At 48.5% G+C, this 23,299-nt stretch overlaps 2 protein-coding genes across 2 annotated transcripts; one reads left to right on the forward strand and one right to left on the reverse strand.

Moving 5' to 3' along the window:
• Positions 1-1,463: 1,463 nt before the first annotated feature.
• On the reverse strand, positions 1,464-1,925 carry LOC141078817 (histone H2B 1.1-like). The gene has a single exon (XM_073565231.1). The coding sequence runs from the start codon at positions 1,885-1,887 to the stop codon at positions 1,507-1,509; it is 381 nt and encodes a 126-aa protein (XP_073421332.1). The 5' UTR covers positions 1,888-1,925; the 3' UTR covers positions 1,464-1,506.
• A 203-nt stretch (positions 1,926-2,128) lies between these two features.
• On the forward strand, positions 2,129-2,666 carry LOC141078816 (histone H2A type 1-like). The gene has a single exon (XM_073565230.1). It carries the CDS (start codon positions 2,133-2,135, stop codon positions 2,613-2,615), a length of 483 nt encoding a protein of 160 aa, XP_073421331.1. The 5' UTR covers positions 2,129-2,132; the 3' UTR covers positions 2,616-2,666.
• Positions 2,667-23,299: the final 20,633 nt, after the last annotated feature.

Raw genomic sequence — 23,299 nt, forward strand, 5'->3', positions numbered from 1 at the left:
CCTTTACATGGAGGCGGGGCGGACCGGAGCGAAAACAGGAGGGATGACCGTTTCCGGGGCGGGGGTTCTAGTATTGAATTCGCGGTTAAGCTCCTCCTCTTCTCTGATTGGCTGAATACAGGACTGTTGGTGATTTTGAATTCCCCCCCCTCTCTGTTACAAAGAATATTCAACAAAACTCCCCATCGCGGCGCCGCCGCTAGATCTGTCCGTTATTTGGATTTTTCCGTTGCTATTTTCCAGCTTCTTCATAATGTAATAAGTAAATAAATACTTTAGGGACAGTGATCTCCAGAAGCCTCATCTGACCCAGGCAGTCGCTCCTCATTACAGGTGGTGGCGGCCAGTACAGGGCAGGGAGCCGCATGTAACGAGTCCCGGAGGCTCCATCCCCGGAGAAGAGGAGAAATATCAGATACAAGATAACGATCCCCAACCACCGATGTGATCTGCAGCGACCATCGCCGCGCACGGGATCTGCTCCAATCAACGTCAGGAATAATGTTCACTAAGACAATATAGAAAAGGGAGTGGGAAGGCGCCAGCACCGATCCGGGGACAAATACGGGTATAGGCAGAACACACTGGAGAGGCGGCACCAGGACCCAGCGCGTGTGACATCAGATTGTGATCGCTAACGCTTCTCCGGAGCGCAATGTGCGACTGAGCGGGAAATTAGGGTTCACTAACGGCTCAGTAAATGACGGCGGAACATCGAAATAAAGAACCGACCATTCGCCCGCTACTTAATTTACTTTCAACTCCTTAGTGACCGTATTCCTGCTGAATCTCTGCTCTGTACAGAATCCGCCTCAAGCACCGCAGACCCCGGCTGTGCACACCATACCCCTCTCCCTTACAATGGATGAGACTAGAGAAAGTGCTGAGCGATAACTGGAATCTCACTTCTCACCTGTGATATCAGAAACCGCAGCCGCCATCTATTCCTGAGAGAGTGCGATCCGTATAGGGAGAACACGCACATAAACCGGACAGCGGAAGGAAAAGGAGTGCGTAGAATCCGAGACTCCATGAACTTGTATTATTCCAGTGAAGCGCAGTGACGGCCGGGTGCCCTCATAGATCGCTGTAGCGCGGCTCCTGGATTCATCCAGTGTTGTGTCTGCACCTCACTACTACCACCCCCAGCATTCACAGGAAACTCACAAATTGGAATGGAAAGGGTTAATGTAAGAGGAGATGAAAAGAGAAAGCAGAGATCCAACCAGGAGGATAATCTACTGGAAATGTCACTGAGCAGAGATCATCATTACCAGCTGCGGGAGAGCGAGGACCTATCGCCGAGTGCAACGCACCACCTGCAATCATTATCACTGACCTATTGGAGAGAGGAGGTCCCAGTGTAGACGTTTTCTCCGGAAAGGAGCTGCTCAGCACATGCACGGCCTTGATGAGGACACTACACAGGGCAGCGGAGGAGCAGCTCTTATGGTGAGGGGGTGGGCGGCTCTTAGAAGAGCCTTTGGGGTGATGGCGGAGCAGATCTCACTTGGCGCTGGTGTACTTGGTGACGGCCTTGGTGCCCTCGGACACGGCGTGCTTGGCCAGCTCTCCGGGCAGCAGCAGGCGCACGGCGGTCTGGATCTCCCGGGAGGTGATGGTGGAGCGCTTGTTGTAGTGAGCCAGGCGGGAGGCTTCCCCTGCGATGCGCTCGAAGATGTCATTGACGAAGGAGTTCATGATGCCCATGGCCTTGGAGGAGATGCCGGTGTCGGGGTGGACCTGCTTCAGCACCTTGTACACGTAGATGGCGTAGCTCTCCTTCCTGCTCTTCCTCCGCTTCTTGCCGTCCTTCTTCTGAGGCTTGGTCACGGCTTTCTTGGAGCCCTTCTTGGGAGCTGGCGCAGACTTGGCGGGATCAGGCATGATGGGAACGAGAAACGTCTCCGCACAAGAGAGAAGAATAACGACCCTGCTCCTCCCAGAGGAGTTTATAGCCCGGCCATGCAAATGACTCTGCTGTCAGATCGCCGTGCTATTGGGTGACAAAGTCATGTGACCAACGGAACCGTCAGTCGCTCCGCCCACTGCAGCTCATTGATGGCTCCACAAGTCTGATTTACATTGGTAACTTGTGATCCATCCAATGACAGGAGAGGAGGGCGGGGCAGATGATTATAAAAGCGACAGCCGCGCAGCTATTGCCTTATATCACGCAGATTTTTTTTTTCTGTTTCTTCTTGTTATCAGCGATCACCACCATGTCTGGACGCGGCAAACAAGGAGGGAAGGTCCGCGCTAAAGCCAAGACCCGCTCATCCCGGGCAGGACTGCAGTTCCCGGTTGGCCGTGTGCACAGGCTTCTCCGCAAGGGCAACTACGCCGAGAGGGTGGGCGCCGGCGCTCCGGTCTATCTGGCCGCTGTGCTGGAGTATCTGACCGCTGAGATCCTGGAATTGGCCGGTAATGCCGCCCGAGACAACAAGAAGACCCGCATCATCCCCCGACACCTGCAGCTGGCGGTGCGCAATGACGAGGAGCTGAACAGGCTGCTGGGTGGGGTGACCATCGCCCAGGGGGGCGTCCTGCCCAACATCCAGGCCGTGCTGTTGCCCAAGAAGACCGAGAGCAGCAAGTCCGGCAAGAGCAAGTGAGCGCTGCTGCCGATCCCACCTACACAACCAAAGGCTCTTCTAAGAGCCACCCACCCCGTCACCACCAGAGCTGACGCCGCTGATCTCGGGTCCTCACATTCCAGACACCACGGGCTGCCGCCACCAGTCTGTAGGTTGCTGCGCACACTGGAATCCGTTGTGCGGTTTCTACCCAAAACACTGGAGTGTCGGGAGATGAATGGGATAATATCATATGAAGCCTCAGACCTGTGGGGGGAGAGGAGTCCCTCATTAGTGTCTGATCCTCCGGCCCCTGACATCGCTGTGGAGATAACACGCAGTGATCACGTATCGGGGGGGAGTTGGCGGCCGCTGCCGGCGATTCTCCACATCAGTGACTGCGGCTCCTCCCGGAGGACGATCCCGTGATGGCGGCTCTGGAGGGCTGGACTCAGCGCGGTTCTCGGGTGACCGGATTGTGATCTCCGCTGTCAGCCGTGACCGGTAGTAATCCTCCGCGGAACAAGAGCGGGAACTTCAAATCCCCCAACGGATCCTGTGATCAGACAATGAGCGGGAATCCTCGGTAAAGCGCCGTCCTCAGTGACGTACATAGACGTCTTTCCAACTCCGTTTAACTCCTTACTTGCCGTGTTGCTGCTGATCTCCCCTTATTTAGCAGTGTCCACAGATGCGGCACCTTCTCCCCAGCCCCCGGCAGCGCTCACATCGGGCTCCTCCAGAGCATCTGCTGCTTGCAGCCCCCTGTAATCACTGCAGACACAACTGGGAGTCCTGATAATACTTACTAAAAGGGTTAACCCCACAATAGTGTAGTGTAATCAGCCGCAGGCTTCACTGAACAAATACTAAGTAACGCAGAAAAATAAGAATTAATAAAGCCAATAAACCACGAATCCTCCTGCTTTTCTTTCATTGCTAAAATATCACAGATCAAAGCATCATACCTAGTGAGGAGCGAGCAGTAAAGAGCTCGGGTGCTCGTTCGGGTTGAGCAAATTTGAATACTCAGGTACTTGGACAGAACAACGAGCCCAATGTAAGTCTATGGGAGACCCCAGCATTTCTACATGGATCCCCCAGGTCTAAAAACATCTGAAAATGATGGAAACACTGCTGCAATGACAGGGGACATCATGGGGATCACCCCTGGAAGCATTCCTGACTCCTAGGTCACAGCTTTATCATTGTAGCATTTACCAACCCTAGGTGGCCATGTGGTGTGTGATATTAGCAGACACATCTTGTCTTTCAGAGTCCCTCCTTCATAAATGAAACAAGTGTAAAGATGGATGTTTCAAATATATCCCTACTAGTGTTGAGCATTCCGATACTGCAAATATCGGGTATCGGCCGATATTCGCTGTATCGGAATTCCGATACCGAGTACCGATATTTTTTCAATGTCGGAATCGGAAGTTCCCATAATGCAAAGAGCCACTGTTGTGGCTCTGATTGGCTGCCGAAATGATGTCATCATGATGCGCCGTCAGTTCGAGCCTTCCGGGGGAGGGGGGTCTATGCAGACTGCCCGGGGTTCTGTACCGGCCTGCCGGTGGTCTGTACTGACTGTCCGGGGGTCTGAGCGGCCTGCCGGGGGGGCTGTGCCGACTGTCCGGGGGTCTGTGCAGGCTGCGGGGGTCTGTGCAGGATCGTCCGATGGGACTACAAGTCCCATCGGGCGATGCCTGCTACCATGACGGTGATTGACACATTAACCAATGATGGGACAGTAGTAGTCCCATCATCCGGCCTATGTGTTGAATGTAAAAAAAAAAAAAAACATACTACATACATGCTACATACATGCAACATACATACTGCATATATTCCACATGCATGCAACATGCATACTACATATATACCACTAGAGTTGAGCGAAACGGGTCTAAAAAATTCAAAAGTCCCCGACTTTTGGCAAAGTCGGGTTTCATGAAACGAAACCCGACCCTAGGATGAGGTCGGCGACTTACGCGCCAAAGTCGCGTTTCAAAAGTTTGTTTTGCGCTCTTTTTCAGCCAATCAGGATCCACGGACACTGTGGGCAACGTGATGACATAGGCAGGGGTCACCACCATCTTTCAGAAGGGCATGCAAGTGATTGGCTTGCTTTGGTGGGCGTCACAGGGGGTATAAAAGGGCGTGCACGCCGACCGCCATCTTACTTCTGCCGATCTCAGTATAGGGAGAGGTTGCTGATTCTGTAGGGAGAGCGTTAGGCAGGGAAGAAGACAAAAAAAACTGCTTCTGCTGCTAGCGATTTTGCCTGCACAACACACCAGTCACTGTGTGTGCAGTGCAAGGGGAGGCTATATAGTGGTGTATCAGTGGTGTTGGTTGTTGGGCTGCCTTCTAAGGCTTCCAGACAGGCTGGCATTGCTGTTTACCCACTGCTCTGCAAACTGCTTTTTTAAAAGCATTCCAATCTCCCTTATCCTCTAGTCACTTTTGTCACAGCTGTGCCATTGAGCCTGTGACATAGCGCTCAGATATCAGTGGGCCTCACACAATCCAAAAGTGTCCAGTGTCCAAAAGTGTGTGCAGAAATTCAAAATCTCCCTTATCCTCTAGTCACTTTGGTCACAGCTGTGCCATCGAGCCTGTCACATAGCGCTCAGATATTCATTGGGCCTCACACAATACAAAAGTGTCCAGTGTCCAAAAGTGTCTGCAGAAATTCAAAATCTCCCTTATCCTCTAGTCACTTTGGTCACAGCTGTGCCATCGAGCCTGTCACATAGCGCTCAGATATTCATTGGGCCTCACACAATCCAAAAGTGTCCAGTGTCCAAAAGTTGTGCAGAGATTCAAAATCTCCCTTATCCTCTAGTCACTTTGGTCACAGCTGTGCCATCGAGCCTGTCACATAGCGCTCAGATATTCATTGGGCCTCACACAATCTCACACAAGGAAAGACTAGAAGCAATGGGATGAAACTGAATGGGAGGAGACACAGATTAGATATTAGAAAAAACTTTTTGACAGTTAGAGTGATCAATGAGTGGAACAGGCTGCCACGAGAAGTGGTGAGTTCTCCTTCAATGGAAGTCTTCAAACAGAGGCTGGACAGACATCTGACTGGGATGATTTAGCGAATCCTGCTTTGAGCAGGGGGTTGGACCAGATGGCCCAGGAGGTCCCTTCCAACTCTACGATTCTATGATTCTATGATTCTATGATTCTAATCCAAAAGTGTCCAGTGTCCAAAAGTGTGTGCAGAGATTCAAAATCTCCCTTATCCTCTAGTCACTTTGGTCACAGCTGTGCCATCGAGCCTGTGACATAGCGCTCAGATATCAGTGGGCCTCACACAATCCAAAAGTGTCCAGTGTCCAAAAGTGTGTGCAGAGATTCAAAATCTCCCTTATCCTCTAGTCACTTTGGTCACAGCTGTGCCATCGAGCCTGTCACATAGCGCTCAGATATTCATTGGGCCTCACACAATCCAAAAGTGTCCAGTGTCCAAAAGTGTGTGCAGAGATTCAAAATCTCCCTTATCCTCTAGTCACTTTGGTCACAGCTGTGCCATCGAGCCTGTGACATAGCGCTCAGATATCAGTGGGCCTCACACAATCCAAAAGTGTCCAGTGTCCAAAAGTGTGTGCAGAGATTCAAAATCTCCCTTATCCTCTAGTCACTTTGGTCACAGCTGTGCCATCGAGCCTGTGACATAGCGCTCAGATACCAGTGGGCCTCACACAATCCAAAAGTGTCCAGTGTCCAAAAGTGTGTGCAGAGATTCAAAATCTCCCTTATCCTCTAGTCACTTTGGTCACAGCTGTGCCATCGAGCCTGTGACATAGCGCTCAGATACCAGTGGGCCTCACACAATCCAAAAGTGTCCAGTGTCCAAAAGTGTGTGCAGAGATTCAAAATCTCCCTTATCCTCTAGTCACTTTGGTCACAGCTGTGCCATCGAGCCTGTCACATAGCGCTCAGATATTCATTGGGCCTCACACAATCCAAAAGTGTCCAGTGTCCAAAAGTGTGTGCAGAGATTCAAAATCTCCCTTATCCTCTAGTCACTTTGGTCACAGCTGTGCCATCGAGCCTGTCACATAGCGCTCAGATATTCATTGGGCCTCACACCATCCAAGAGTGTCCAGTGTCCAAAAGTGTGTGCAGAGATTCAAAATCATAGAATCATAGAATCGTAGAGTTGGAAGGGACCTCCTGGGCCATCTGGTCCAACCCCCTGCTCAAAGCAGGATTCGCTAAATCATCCCAGTCAGATGTCTGTCCAGCCTCTGTTTGAAGACTTCCATTGAAGGAGAACTCACCACTTCTCGTGGCAGCCTGTTCCACTCATTGATCACTCTAACTGTCAAAAAGTTTTTTCTAATATCTAATCTGTGTCTCTTCCCATTCAGTTTCATCCCATTGCTTCTAGTCTTTCCTTGTGCAAATGAGAATAAAGTTGATTCTTCTACAATGTGACAGCCCTTTAGATATTTGTAGACAGCTATTAAGTCTCCTCTCAGTCTTCTCTTTTGCAAACTAAACATTCCCAAATCCTGCAACCTTTCCTCATAAGACAGGGTTTGCAGACCGGTCACCATTCTGGTCGCTCTTTTCTGAACTTGCTCCAGTTTGTTGATGTCTTTTTTAAAATGTGGTGCCCAAAACTGGACACAATATTCCAGATGAGGTCTGACCAAAGAGGAGTAGAGGGAAATAATGACTTCACGTGATCTAGACTGTATGCTTCTGTTAATACATCCTAGAATTGCATTTGCCTTTTTTGCTGCTGCATCACACTGTTGACTCATATTCAGTCTGTGATCTATTAGTATACCCAAGTCTTTTTCACATGTGCTGTCACTTAGCCCTATTCCTCCCATTCTATATATGCTTTTTTCATTTTTATTGCCCAGATGTAGTACTTTGCATTTCTCCCTGTTAAAAACCATTCTGTTTGTTGCTGCCCACTTCTCCAGTTTATTTAAATCTTTTTGAATCCTCTCTCTCTCTTCTCTAGTATTAGCTATCCCTCCTAGCTTTGTGTCATCAGCAAATTTAATCAGTTTACCCTCAATTCCTTCATCTAAATCGTTGATAAAGATGTTGAACAATACAGGGCCCAGGACAGAGCCCTGTGGTACCCCACTTGAGACATTCTTCCAACTGGATGTGCAGCCATTTACGACCACTCTTTGGGTCCGATCACTAAGCCAGTTATGAATCCACCTAACAGTTGCCTTGTCCATTCCATACTTAGTCATTTTTTCAATAAGGATTGTATGAGAGACTTTGTCAAATGCTTTGCTGAAGTCAAGATATACTATATCTACAGCATTTCCTTGATCCACCCAATCAGTGATACCGTCATAGAAGGAAATTAAGTTAGTCTGACATGACTTATTAGTTAGAAACCCATGCTGACTCTGTTTAATCACTTCATTCTTATCCAGGTATTGACATACATGTTGTTTAATAATTTGTTCAAAGATCTTTCCTGGTATAGAAGTCAGACTCACCGGCCTATAGTTGCCTGGGTCCACCTTCTTCCCCTTTTTGAAGATAGGAACAACATTTGCTCTTCTCCAGTCTTCTGGCACTTCTCCTGTTCTCCAAGAATTTTCAAAGATTATGGAGAGGGGTTCAAAAATTTCTTCTGCTATCTCCTTCAGTACTCTGGGGTGTAATTCATCTGGACCTGGAGACTTGAATTCATTTAGGTTAGCTAAGTGTTTCCTCACTATCTTTCTGTTTATAGATATCCTGGATTCTTCTATTCCCTTAATAGGACAGTGAATAACAGTTGATGTTGCATTTCCTTTCTGAGAGAAAACAGATGCAAAATAGGAATTTAAAAGTTCAGCCTTCTCAACATCCTGTCTTACCATTTCATCATTTTCATCCTGTAAAAATCCTATAGCATCTTTGACTTTTCTTTTACTTTTGACATATCCCCAAAATCCTTTATTATTGCTTTTGACATCTCTTGCAAGCCTCAGTTCATTTTCAGCTTTAGCTAATCTGATTTGTGCCCTGCAGGTTCTGCAGACAGCATTATATTCTTCTTTAGATATGCCTCCCTCTTTCCAGTTTATAAACATTTTTTTCTTCCTTTTTAGCATGTGCTTAAGTTCTGTGTTCATCCATCCTGGTTTCCTTAAATGCTTCCTATTCTTCCCTCTTTTCGGAATTGTTAACAACTGTGCTTTGAGAATTTCATTTTTCAAGATTTCCCATCCTTCCTGGACATTTTTGTCTTTAAGGATATCCAGCCATTGGATCCCTCCAATTCTCTTTCTGAATCCCTTAAAATCTGCCTTTCTGAAATCTAACCTTGACGTCTGAGTCTTCACAGGTCTTCCACCTCTAGTTATCCAAAATTCTAAAATAGCATGGTCGCTACCTCCTAGGGTCCCAGCCACTTTTACCTCCTCAACCATTTCCTCCCTGTTTATAAGGATTAGATCCAAGGTAGCAGTTCCCCTTGTTTTCTCCCCTACCTTTTGGAAGATAAAGTTGTCAGCAAGAGAGGATAAGAATTTCCTTGACCTGTTAGTTTTGCCTGAGAGAGATTCCCAACAAATGTCTGGATAGTTGAAATCTCCCATGACAACTATGTCATATTTTTTGGAGAACTTGGCCATCTGATGCATAAAGAGTTCATCTATATCTTCGGCTTGCACAGGCGGCCTGTAGTAAATGCCTACAATGGTGTCCTTTCCATTGTTCCGTCCTTGTATTCTTACCCAAACAGTTTCCACAGAACTTCCAGTCTCTGAAGCTTCAATCTCTGTGCAGATATACGCGTTTCGAACATACAATGCGACACCCCCTCCTCGTTTATCAAGTCTGTTTCTTGCAAATAAGTTGTATCCTTCTAGTCTTGTATTCCAATCATGTGTATTGTCCCACCAAGTTTCAGTGATTCCAATTACATCATATTTCTTTTCCTGTGTTAGTAGTTCCAATTCTCCTTGTTTGTTGCCCATGCTTTGTGCATTAGTATAGAAACATTTTAGTTTGTGATTGGTTTCTCTTTCTCCAATATTTTTATTAATTAGATTCTTTCGTCTTTGTTCTTCCTTTCCACTTCTAATAGCAGAGTTCTCAATAGCATTTGTCAGGTGTATGGCTTTTTCTGGTCTTTTGCTTCCCTTCCCATGTTGTTCTAGTTTAAAGCTCTCCTTACAAGTGTAGCAAGGCGACTTCCAAATACATGCTTTCCAGTCTTCGTAAGGTGCACCCCATCTCTAGCAAGTAGTCCATCGTATAAGTAGTTCACTCCGTGATCCAGAAATCCAAATCGTTGCTGACGGCACCATCGACGTAGCCAGTTGTTCACCTGCAGAATCTTATTCCACCTCCTTGTTCCATGGCCATCCACTGGGAGGATGGAAGAGAAGACCACCTGCGCTCCCAGTTCTTTCACTTTCTTGCCTAAGTCTTCAAAGTCTCTGCAGATGGTTTCCAGGTCGTTTCTTGCGGTGTCATTTGTCCCCACATGTAGTAGCAGGAATGGGTAGTCATCTGTAGGTCTGAAGAGTCCTGATATCCTGTCAGACACATCTTTAATTTTTGCACCTGGAAGACAGCACATTTCTCTTGAAGTTATATCCGGTCTGCAGATAGCGGCCTCAGTTCCTCTCAGCAGGGAATCCCCCATGACCACCACTCTCCGTTTCTTCTTCACAACATTTTTCTTTCTCCATCCAGGAGGACTCTGAAGGCGTACAAGGTTGCTGTTTGTTGGCAAAGTCTTATCCTGATGTATTTCTTCATCGTTTTCCTGCGTGAGAGCCTGGTACTGGTTTCTGAGCAGTATGGGTGCTGACTGCCTCCTGATCCTCCTGCTTCTCTGGGTCACATGTCTCCATTCCTCTGTTTCTTCAGGTGCACTTCGAATTTCTTCTCTTTCTGTAACATGAAGAGATAATTCTGCTCTGTCCAAGAACTCTTCACCTTCCTTAATGATCTTCAACGTAGCTAACCTCTCTTCGAGATTTTGCAACTTTTCCTCCAACAGGGACACAAGCTTGCATTTGTGGCATGTGAAGTTTGGCTTTTCCACTGGTAAATCTGTGAACATGTAGCAAGAAATGCAGCTCACCAAATGGCTCCTGGCCTCTTCCATCTTGAGATTTCTTAAAAACGATGAAAGATGAGCCAAACTTCGCGCGCCAAAACCCAGTGATCGTTGAGCTCGCGGAGACTCTTCACTTATCCCAGAAGGCACTGGGAATATGCAAATGATCTCCTCAAGACTCTTCCCCTGGTTTTCCGATTTCCTCTTTTCAGCTGCAACCGCCAAAACCCAGTGATCGTTGAGCTCGCGGAGACTCTTCACTTATCCCAGAAGGCACTGGGAATATGCAAATGATCTCCTCAAGACTCTTCCCCTGGTTTTCCGATTTCCTCTTTTCAGCTGCAACCGCCAAAACCCAGTGATCGTTGAGCTCACGGAGACTCTTCACTTATCCCAGAAGGCACTGGGAATATGCAAATGATCTCCTCAAGACTCTTCCCCTGGTTTTCCGATTTCCTCTTTTCAGCTGCAACCGCCAAAACCCAGTGATCGTTGAGCTCGCGGAGACTCTTCACTTATCCCAGAAGGCACTGGGAATATGCAAATGATCTCCTCAAGACTCTTCCCCTGGTTTTCCGATTTCCTCTTTTCAGCTGCAACCGCCAAAACCCAGTGATCGTTGAGCTCGCGGAGACTCTTCACTTATCCTCTAGTCACTTTGGTCACAGCTGTGCCATCGAGCCTGTCACATAGCGCTCAGATATTCATTGGGCCTCACACAATCCAAAAGTGTCCAGTGTCCAAAAGTGTGTGCAGAGATTCAAAATCTCCCTTATCCTCTAGTCACTTTGGTCATAGCTGTGCCATCGAGCCTGTCACATAGCGCTCAGATATCAGTGGGCCTCACACAATCCAAAAGTGTCCAGTGTCCAAAAGTGTGTGCAGAGATTCAAAATCTCCCTTATCCTCTAGTCACTTTGGTCACAGATGTGCCATCGAGCCTGTGAAATAGCGCTCAGATACCAGTGGGCCTCACACAATCCAAAAGTGTCCAGTGTCCAAAAGTGTGTGCAGAGATTCAAAATCTCCCTTATCCTCTAGTCACTTTGGTCACAGCTGTGCCATCGAGCCTGTCACATAGCGCTCAGATATTCATTGGGCCTCACACAATCCAAAAGTGTCCAGTGTCCAAAAGTGTGTGCAGAGATTCAAAATCTCCCTTATCCTCTAGTCACTTTGGTCACAGCTGTGCCATCGAGCCTGTCACATAGCGCTCAGATATCAGTGGGCCTCACACAATCCAAAAGTGTCCAGTGTCCAAAAGTGTGTGCAGAGATTCAAAATCTCCCTTATCCTCTAGTCACTTTGGTCACAGCTGTGCCATCGAGCCTGTCACATAGCGCTCAGATATTCATTGGGCCTCACACAATCCAAAAGTGTCCAGTGTCCAAAAGTGTCTGCAGAAATTAAAAATCTCCCTTATCCTCTAGTCACTTTGGTCACAGCCGTGCCATCGAGCCTGTCACATAGCGCTCAGATATTCATTGGGCCTCACACAATCCAAAAGTGTCCAGTGTCCAAAAGTGTCTGCAGAAATTCAAAATCTCCCTTATCCTCTAGTCACTTTGGTCACAGCTGTGCCATCGAGCCTGTCACATAGCGCTCAGATATCAGTGGGCCTCACACAATCCAAAAGTGTCCAGTGTCCAAAAGTGTGTGCAGAGATTCAAAATCTCCCTTATCCTCTAGTCACTTTGGTCACAGCTGTGCCATCGAGCCTGTCACATAGCGCTCAGATATTCATTGTGCCTCACACAATCCAAAAGTGTCCAGTGTCCAAATGTATGTGCAGAGATTCAAAATCTCCCATATCCTCTAGTCACTTTGGTCACAGCTGTGCCATCGAGCCTGTCACATAGCGCTCAGATATTCATTGGGCCTCACACAATCCAAAAGTGTCCAGTGTCCAAAAGTGTGTGCAGAGATTCAAAATCTCCCTTATCCTCTAGTCACTTTGGTCACAGCTGTGCCATCGAGCCTGTCACATAGCGCTCAGATATTCATTGGGCCTCACACAATCCAAAAGTGTCCAGTGTCCAAAAGTGTGTGCAGAGATTCAAAATCTCCCTTATCCTCTAGTCACTTTGGTCACAGCTGTGCCATCGAGCCTGTCACATAGCGCTCAGATATCAGTGGGCCTCACACAATCCAAAAGTGTCCAGTGTCCAAAAGTGTGTGCAGAGATTCAAAATCTCCCTTATCCTCTAGTCACTTTGGTCACAGCTGTGCCATCGAGCCTGTCACATAGCGCTCAGATATTCATTGGGCCTCACACAATCCAAAAGTGTCCAGTGTCCAAAAGTGTCTGCAGAAATTCAAAATCTCCCTTATCCTCTAGTCACTATGGTCTCAGCTGTGCCATCGAGCCTGTGACATAGCGCTCAGATATCAGTGGGCCTCACACAATCCAAAAGTGTCCAGTGTCCAAAAGTGTGTGCAGAGATTCAAAATCTCCCTTATCCTCTAGTCACTTTGGTCACAGCTGTGCCATCGAGCCTGTCACATAGCGCTCAGATATTCATTGGGCCTCACACAATCCAAAAGTGTCCAGTGTCCAAAAGTGTCTGCAGAAATTCAAAATCTCCCTTATCCTCTAGTCACTTTGGTCACAGCCGTGCCATCGAGCCTGTCACATAGCGCTCAGATATTCATTGGGCCTCACACAATCCAAAAGTGTCCAGTGTCCAAAAGTGTGTGCAGAGATTCAAAATCTCCCTTATCCTCTAGTCACTTTTGTCACAGCTGTGCCATCGAGCCTGTGACATAGCGCTCAGATATCAGTGGGCCTCACACAATCCAAAAGTGTCCAGTGTCCAAAAGTGTGTGCAGAGATTCAAAATCTCCCTTATCCTCTAGTCACTTTGGTCACAGCTGTGCCATCGAGCCTGTCACATAGCGCTCAGATATTCATTGGGCCTCACACAATCCAAAAGTGTCCAGTGTCCAAAAGTGTGTGCAGAGATTCAAAATCTCCCTTATCCTCTAGTCACTTTGGTCACAGCTGTGCCATCGAGCCTGTCACATAGCGCTCAGATATCAGTGGGCCTCACACAATCCAAAAGTGTCCAGTGTCCAAAAGTGTGTGCAGAGATTCAAAATCTCCCTTATCCTCTAGTCACTTTGGTCACAGCTGTGCCATCGAGCGTGTCACATAGCGCTCAGATATTCATTGGGCCTCACACAATCCAAAAGTGTCCAGTGTCCAAAAGTGTGTGCAGAGATTCAAAATCTCCTTATCCTCTAGTCACTTTGGTCACAGCTGTGCCATCGAGCCTGTGACATAGCGCTCAGATATCAGTGGGCCTCACACAATCCAAAAGTGTCCAGTGTCCAAAAGTGTGTGCAGAGATTCAAAATCTCCCTTATCCTCTAGTCACTTTGGTCACAGCTGTGCCATCGAGCCTGTGACATAGCGCTCAGATATCAGTGGGTCTCACACAATCCAAAAGTGTCCAGTGTCCAAAAGTGTGTGCAGAGATTCAAAATCTCCCTTATCCTCTAGTCACTTTGGTCACAGCTGTGCCATCGAGCCTGTCACATAGCGCTCAGATATTTATTGGGCCTCACACAATCCAAAAGTGTCCAGTGTCCAAAAGTGTCTGCAGAAATTCAAAATCTCCCTTATCCTCTAGTCACTATGGTCACAGCTGTGCCATCGAGCCTGTGACATAGCGCTCAGATATCAGTGGGCCTCACACAATCCAAAAGTGTCCAGTGTCCAAAAGTGTGTGCAGAGATTCAAAATCTCCCTTATCCTCTAGTCACTTTGGTCACAGCTGTGCCATCGAGCCTGTCACATAGCGCTCAGATATTCATTGGGCCTCACACAATCCAAAAGTGTCCAGTGTCCAAAAGTGTCTGCAGAAATTCAAAATCTCCCTTATCCTCTAGTCACTTTGGTCACAGCTGTGCCATCGAGCCTGTCACATAGCGCTCAGATATCAGTGGGCCTCACACAATCCACAAGTGTCCAGTGTCCAAAAGTGTGCGCAGAGATTCAAAATCTCCATTATCCTCTCGTCACTTTGGTCACAGGCAGCTGTGCCATCGAGCGTGTCACATAGCGCTCAGATATCAGTGGGCCTCACACAATCCACAAGTGTCCAAAAGTGTGCGCAGAGATTCAAAATCTCCATTATCCTCTCGTCACTTTGGTCACAGGCAGCTGTGCCATCGAGCGTGTCACATAGCGCTCAGATATCAGTGGGCCTCACACAATCCACAAGTGTCCAGTGTCCAAAAGTGTGCGCAGAGATTCAAAATCTCCATTATCCTCTTGTCACTTTGGTCACAGGCAGCTGTGCCATCGAGCGTGTCACATAGTGCTCAGATATCAGTGGGCCTCACACAATCCACAAGTGTCCAGTGTCCAAAAGTGTGCGCAGAGATTCAACATCTCCATTATCCTTTTGTGACTTTGGTCACAGGCAGCTGTGCCATCGAGCGTGTCACATAGTGCTCAGATATCAGTGGGCCTCACACAATCCACAAGTGTCCAGTGTCCAAAAGTGTGCGCAGAGATTCAAAATCTCCATTATCCTCTCGTCACTTTGGTCACAGGCAGCTGTGCCATCGAGCGTGTCACATAGCGCTCAGATATCAGTGGGCCTCACACAATCCACAAGTGTCCAGTGTCCAAAAGTGTGCGCAGAGATTCAAAATCTCCATTATCCTCTCGTCACTTTGGTCACAGGCAGCTGTGCCATCGAGCCTGTCACATAGCGCTCAGATATCAGTGGGCCTTACACAATCCAAAAGTGTCCACTGTCCACAAGTGTGTGCAGAAATTCTAAATCTCCCCTGTCCTATAGACACCTTGTACCTTGTTTTACATTACTATATAGTTTGTTGGATTTTGTCTACATTTCTACCAAAAATGAGGAAGGCTGGTGGAAGAGGCCGTGGAATTGGGCGGGGGTTGGCAGCTGGTAATGATGGTGTTGGTGGTGGATCTGATGGTAGTGGCAAGAGCAAAATAGGACCGAATGCAGGAGGTGCTGACCCTGCGTCATCGTCTGGCTACATAAGGCCTCAAACGCTTAGTTTTCTAGGAGTTGGCAAACCGCTTTTAAAGGCAGAGCATCAGGAAAAAGTTTTGTCTTACATTGCTGACTCAGCCTCCAGCTCTATCGCCTCCTCTTCTTCAGTTGTAAAAAGTAAAAGCACTGAGTCATCATTGGAGGCTCATGTTCATGAACCACACCTTTCCTTGTGTCCTTCACCCCAACCAAGATTGAAGGATGACGCAGGCCATACTACTGATTACTCCATGGAGCTGTTTTCACATACCATGCCTGGATTATCAAGTGAAATGGTGAATTACCCAGGCCAAGATGAATCTGACATGGAGTGCACTGATGCACAGCCGCTGATGGATGATTCTGCTGGTACATTCACTCAGAGCACTACATTGTCCTCGCAGTGTACAGAGCCAGATTTTGACCCTGATGAGACTCAGGTGCCCCTTCCCGCACACTATAACACCATACACGGTGACACAGAGAAAGGTGCACATGACATAGAAGAGGAGGTGATGGATGACCCAGTTGTTGCCCCAGATTGGCATCCATTGGGGGAAGACGGTGCTGCTTCCAATAGCTCAGATGAGGAGCATCCACAGCAGACATCGACATCGCAACAGCTGTTATCTGGCAGGCCCGGAGCACTCCAAAGACAGGTTCCAAACATCAAAAGAGTTGCTGGACAGCTTGTACAGAGGGTCAAAAGATCACAGCGTGCTAGGCCGCAAAATGTCTGCCAAAGTAGGAAGAGTGCAGTGTGGCACTTTTTTGAACAAAATCCTCATGATCAGGCCAAGGTTATCTGTAAGAAGTGCGCAAAGACCTTTAGCCGAGGGAAAAATCTGAAAAATTTGAATACCAGTTGCATGCTTAGACATTTAACCAGCATGCACTTGCAAGCGTGGACACAACACCAAACCTCAAGTGCCACATGTGCAACTGATCACAACGAAGGTAGTCAGCAACGCTACATTGTTTCCCCCACTGTAAGCCCACCGGTTAGCACAGCAGCAAATGTTGAGGTGTCGTTGCAAGACCACAGCAGTCAGGGAATCCCACTGTTATATCAGTCAGCAGTCGTACGAGCACTCCATCTGCAGCTGCCACTGTTGCACACGATGTGTCCCCCTATCGAGCAGCTAGTGGAAAGCTTCAGCAGGCTGTGTTGCAGATGATGTGTTTGGGCGACAGACACACCGCCGAGGTGCTGGCCGAGTACTTGAAGCGACAAACTGAGTCATGGCTGGGCAGTGTACATCTTGAGGCAGGCAAGGTAGTTAGTGATAACGGCCGTAATTTTGTGGCAGCCATAGCCCTTTCAAAACTCAGCCACATACCTTGCTTGGCTCACACCTTGAACCTGGTGGTGCAGTGCTTCCTCAAAAATTATCCGGAGTTAACAGCCCTGCTCCAGAAGGTGCGAAGACTGTGCGCGCACATCCGCCGGTCGCCTGTACACTCCGTTCGTATGCAGAAGCTGCAGCGATTGCTCCACCTTCCCAACCACCGCCTCATTATCGACATTGCAACAAGGTGGAACTCCACCCTGCACATGGTGGAGCGGCTGTGCGAGCAGAGGCAGGCCATAATGCATTTGTGGGAGGATACACGGCCAGGCACTTTGAGAGCAGACATGGAGTTGACAGGCGTGCAGTGGTCGAAGCTGAAAGACCTTTGTAAAGTCCTTCAGTGTTTTGAGGAATGCACACGGCTGGTAAGCGCAGACGACGCCATCCTAAGCATGAGCATCCCACTTATGTGTCTGCTCATGCAAACTTTGACGCACCTTAAGGAGCAGGCGTCTGCAGCCAATGTTGATGAGGAGGAAGAGGAGGAGGGAATCCTTGATGACATTCAGCCATTGTCTGCTCAGGGACCTCTCCTGGACGAGGTGGAGGAAGAAGAGGAGGAGGAGGATGATGATGGGGATGATTACTTAGGGGAGGAGGATGCATCTCGTGGGGCAAGTGAAAATGTTGGCGTGGCAAGGTCTGGTACAGGGTTTGTGCGTGACTGGAGGGATGTGGATTTGCCAGAAAGTGCTCCTCCACCCAGCACTCGCAGTGCATCATTGACACCGGGAACATTGGCCCACATGTCAGATTATGCCTTGCGGATCCTAAAAAGGGACCCCCGCATTGCCAAAATGATGAACGATGATGACTACTGGTTGGCCAGCATCCTGGATCCACGCTATAAAGGCAAATTACAAAACATCATGCCACAGGAGAACCTTGACCTAATATTGGCTAATAAACAAGCAACTCTGGTAAATCGGTTGCTTGAGGCATTCCCAGCACACAGCAGCGGTGATGGTTCTCACAAGAGCCGTACGGGCCGGGGCAGCTTGGCAGAGGTGTTCGTGGTGCACACAGCAGAAGTGGCGTTGTAGACAGGGGTTTCATGACAATGTTGTGGACTGATTTTTCAAATACCGCTCACACAACTGGTAATACTGCATCGATGGAAAGTGACAGGAGACAGCAGTTGTCAACTATGGTTACAAACTACTTTTCCTCCCATATCGATGTTCTCCCACACAGGTCATTCCCCTTTGACTATTGGGCCGCTAAACTGGACACCTGGCCTGAATTGGCCCAATATGCCATACAGGAGCTCGCTTGCCCAGCTGCAAGTGTGCTATCGGAAAGAGTCTTCAGTGCAGCTGGATCAATCCTGACAGAAAAAAGGACCCGTCTGTCAACCCAAAATGTGGATGATCTAACCTTCATTAAAATGAACCACGCATGGGTTTCCAAGGATTTTGTCCCACCCTCCCCTGATGACACATAGGGTGACAGAAAAATGGCTTGCTTTGGTCCACCTCTTCCTGGTACTTCACCTATTTTGCATTTTGCATCAGCTGAATGTCCAACATCAACATATGCCACTTTCTAAAACTCCCTAACTGTGCTGCCTCCCCCCCATGGCCGGGGTCACCACCTACCGCACGACACCGTGCGAGTGCCGTTGCCCTGGACAGGTGGGTAGGCCGACACTTGGGCGCGGGCACTGGCACAGGGTCCCTCATAGTGCAATCAAGTGTCTCTGACGGTGGTGGTGCACACCCGCCGTCAGACACACCGCTGTACTATGAGGGACCCAGTGCCAGTACCGACGCCCACGAGTGGGCCCCCCTTGCTTGGGCAGGGCCCCAGCATTTGCAATCTTTACCTCTCCCTGCTCCTCCGCTGTGTAATCTGGGCCGTCAAATCCATACTGTGCCTGACACCGTCTGAGCCTGCCTCCTGAGACATATATTTTGAATGTGTACGCTATCCATACATGTTATCCGGGGATACGGTACCCTTTCTAACCTTTGTGCAATAACGTGCAATCCATACTGTGCCTGACACCGTCTGAGCCTTCCTCCTGAGACATATATTTTGAATGTATACGCTATCCATACATGTTATCCGGGGATACGGTACCCTTTCTAACCTTTGTGCAATCACGTGCAATCCATACTGTGCCTGACACCGTCTGAGCCTGCCTCCTGAGACATATATTTTGAATGTGTACGCTATCCATACATGTTATCCAGGGATACGGTACCCTTTCTAACCTTTGTGCAATCACGTGCAATCCATACTGTGCCTGCCACCGTCTGAGCCTGCCTCCTGAGACATATATTTTGAATGTGTACACTATGCTATCCATACATGTTATCTGGGGATACGGTACCCTTTCTCACCTTTGTGCAATCACGTGCAATCCATACTGGGCCTAACACCGTCTGAGCCTGCCTCCTGAGACATATATTTTAAATGTGTACACTATCCATACATGTTATCCGGGGATACGGTACCCTTTCTAACCTTTGTGCAATCACGTGCAATTCATACTGGGCCTAACACCGTCTGAGCCTGCCTCCTGAGACATATATTTTGAATGTGTACGCTATCCATACATGTTATCCGGGGATATGGTACCCTTTCTAACCTTTGTGCAATCACGTGCAATCCATACTGTGCCTGACACCGTCTGAGCCTGCCTCCTGAGACATATATTTTGAATGTGTACGCTATCCATACATGTTATCCAGGGATACGGTACCCTTTCTAACCTTTGTGCAATCACGTGCAATCCATACTGGGCGTGAGAACGGCTGGCGAGCTGTTAAGCAAGCTACAGCACCTGTCCAGACAAGTACAGGGATTCCCTAGCGAGGAGACTTATTTGATTGTTTTCAATGTTGGGACAGCAATTTTTGGGGAGCACTATACTCTGGAGAATGATAGATGGGGCCCACCATACACTGGAACATTCCAAAGGTGGACATCAGACACTGGAGCAGCATTTACAGGGCCCATTATACACTAGAGCATTAGAAATGGGGCCCATTATGTTTGGAGCATTATTTGGGCCGATAAGACAGTGGAGCTTCATCCATGGGGACCAACATATACTGTAGCATTATGTGGAGCTCATCATATACTGTTTCATACATTATATGGGACCAATGATTCTGTATGGAGAAATAGATGGGCCTCGTCATGAGATGTAAAAAGTGAGGTATTTTTCATTGTACTATACCGCTATTTATCTGCCGTATCGGAGCATGATGAGTTGTGGTATGTGTTAAAGGGGTGCTCTTTCGCCCAGGGCACATGAAAACCTGCAGCCAGCCCTCCCCCCCCCACAACTTTAGCCAAATAACCCCCATTTTTCAGTGCGTAACTTGTATTATGAAGTTAATTAAGGTTGACAAGCTTAAGTAAGAAGAATTGATGCTTTTGGCATTCAAATGGGCACTGTAGGTGTGTTTCCTGTCCTCCTCTCACTGCCGACTTTTATTCCCCATTGACTTACATTGGGTTTCGTGTTTCGGGACGACCCCGACTTTTCCCTATAATCGGACGATCTTGCTCAACCCGACTTTTGGAAAAGTCGGGTTTCACGAAACGAAACGCGACCCTAAAAAACCAAAAGTCGCTCAACTCTAATTGCAGCTCATTTTTTCTTCTCCTATTAGTGTGCATCCATCCCTATCCATCTACATTGGTTGGTTGAAAACACTATATAGGAGTAGATAGAGGAGCCTTTTTTCTGGCTTGTGCCCTTCAGCTGCAGCCAGATTAGTATTACCCAATTTTTTTGGAGCCTCATCTTTTGCATTGTAGGTTACCTGCCTGCATTGTAATAGCTCCAGAAAGTTGGTGATACTCTCACTTTCAAATCTTTGGTCACATCCTTTTAGTTCCCCCCCCCAAAAAAAAAAACAAAAAAACAACAAAGTTCACCAAACACTACATTTGAAAGTTGTGTAGGCCACATTAGCTCCCATTAAAGTGTAGTCGACACACGCACTGCATACAATTAGTGTTTCTTATACCTGTAACCAGCTGTTCAGGAATAAGCACACTAAGGCCCCCTTTGTACTTTTCTGCCTATCTTTATCAGTCTAGCAAGATGAAGAAGGCAGGGAGTAAGGCACGTGGGCGTGGAGTTTCAACAGGGAGAGGACGTGGGGATTCTGCAGGGAGAGGACGTGGGGATTCTGCAGGGAGAGGACGTGGGGATTCTGTGCCTGCTGTTGGCACCAGTGACTCAGCATCTCCCAGTTTTAGCAGGCAACAGTCCTTTATGTGCAGCTTTGTAGGACCTCACCGTACCCCACTGCTGCGGGAGGAACAAATTGAAGCCGTTTTCGGATGGATGGCAGCTAACGCATCGACTTCAATTACTTCCACATCCTCTCAGGGCCAGAGCACCGAAGAGCAACCATCTGTCTCTTCACCACCTGCCAAAGTGCCCAGGCAGTCACAGAGCCCTGGACAGGAGCCATCACGGTCTCTACTTCTGTTCTCGGAATCTGTTGGTTTGGAAAGAGGGGGCCCGCCAAGCAGCATTCCAGAATGTGAAGAAGAGGGAGTATGCAGTGATGCGCAACTTCTTTGTCCCTCTGAATCTGAAGAGGCGGGTGGGCCAGTGCCTATGGTCAGCACACCTCCGTACGCATCAGATGATGACGAGACACAGGTGCCACTTTCTGTTGCGTACGGTGCTGGCGAGACAATCCAGGAGAAGCAGGTGTTTGAAGAGGGGAGTGTAGATGATGAGGTCCTTGACCCATCATGGCGTGAGGAACAGGAAGGTGGTGGGAGCAGCTCTGAGGAAGAGATTCCCCTAACGGCCAAAACCGGAGGGAGAGGGAGGGGGCAGACTTGGTTGCCTGTAGCCTCCACTTCAACACCCGTTAGGAGCATTACACTTTCAAAAGGGAAAACGGGCGTGGTCCTTTTTTGACACAGTTGCAGATGACATTTGCTTTGTCAAATGCAAGCTGTGTCATCAGAGAGTCAAAAGAGGGAAAAATGTCAGCAACCTCAATACCACTAATATGTGGAAACATGTGCAGGCCAAGCACGAGGTGGAGTTACACAGACACACTGAAGACGTAGGCCAACGTACAGCAGCACCTACCACCTATTCAGCTCGTGTTGGGGCCTCTTCCTCCAGCTCACACACAGCTGGTTCGGCTTCCTCACAGGATCGCCAAGGAAGAACCTCTGGCACTGTTGTCCGGAGACCCTGTGACATTCCACCCACAGTACCACGTTACAAGTCTTCCTCACACTCCCAGGCCACTCGACAGCCATCGGTAGCACAGGCATGGGAGAAAAGGCGGCCATACTCGGCTAACCATCCCCGAGCACAGGCTCTGAATGCTGGCATTGTCAAACTACTGGCACTTGAAATGCTCTCATTCAGGCTGGTGGAGACTGACACCTTCTGGGACTTCATGGCATTGGCAATCCCACAATACACCGTGCCCAGCTGCTTTTATTTCAGCAGGCGAGCTGTCCCTGCCCTGGAGAAACATGTGGAGGCAATCATAAAACATGCGCTACTAAACGCCATCAGTAGCAAGGTCTACCTGACCACCGATGCGTGGACCAGTAACCATGGACAGGGATGATACCTTTCCCTCACTGCCATTGGGTCAATGTTGTGGAGCCGGGTACAGATCTGGAGAGTGGTGCTCTACGTGTTCTGCCAACTCCACGGATTGCAGGAATCCAGTCTGTACACATTGACTCCTCCTCCTTCTCAAGTTCCTCTGAAACAGCGCAGCAGGAGCCTGTTACGACCGATATGAGCTCAGCCGTGGCCAAACGTCAACAGGCCGTACTGAAATAATTTATTTGGGGAATCGAAGCCACACAGCGCAGGAGCTCTGGAATGCCATCAAGCAGGAGAGCGACGTGTGGTTTCTGCCAGCGAATCTCCAGCCGGGCTTGGTAGTGTGTGACAATGGACGAAATCTGGTGGCAGCTCTTGGCCTAGGCAACCTCACTCACATCCCATGTCTGGCACATGTGCTCAACTTGGTCGTGCAGAGCTTTCTGAGGGACTATCCGGATCGTGATGCACTGCTGCACAAGGTCCGCATAGAGTGCGCTCACTTGCGGCGTTCCAGCACGGCAAGGTCGCGCCTTGCTGCTCTGCAGCGCCGATTACGCCTTCCGGAACATCGCATCATATGTGACCTACCCACCAGGTGGAATTCTACTTATCATATGTTGGAGCGGTTGTGTGAGCAGCAGGCAGCAGTCACGGAGTACCAGCTGCATCAGGCGCAAACAAGTCGCACTGTGCGCCGGTCACACTTCAGCACCACTGAGTGGGCCTCTATG

Source organism: Dendrobates tinctorius, unplaced genomic scaffold (genome assembly GCF_039654945.1).
Source record: "Dendrobates tinctorius isolate UK_male_01 unplaced genomic scaffold, ASM3965494v1 ptg000605c, whole genome shotgun sequence".
In the NCBI taxonomy this organism is placed as follows: Eukaryota; Metazoa; Chordata; class Amphibia; order Anura; family Dendrobatidae; genus Dendrobates; species Dendrobates tinctorius.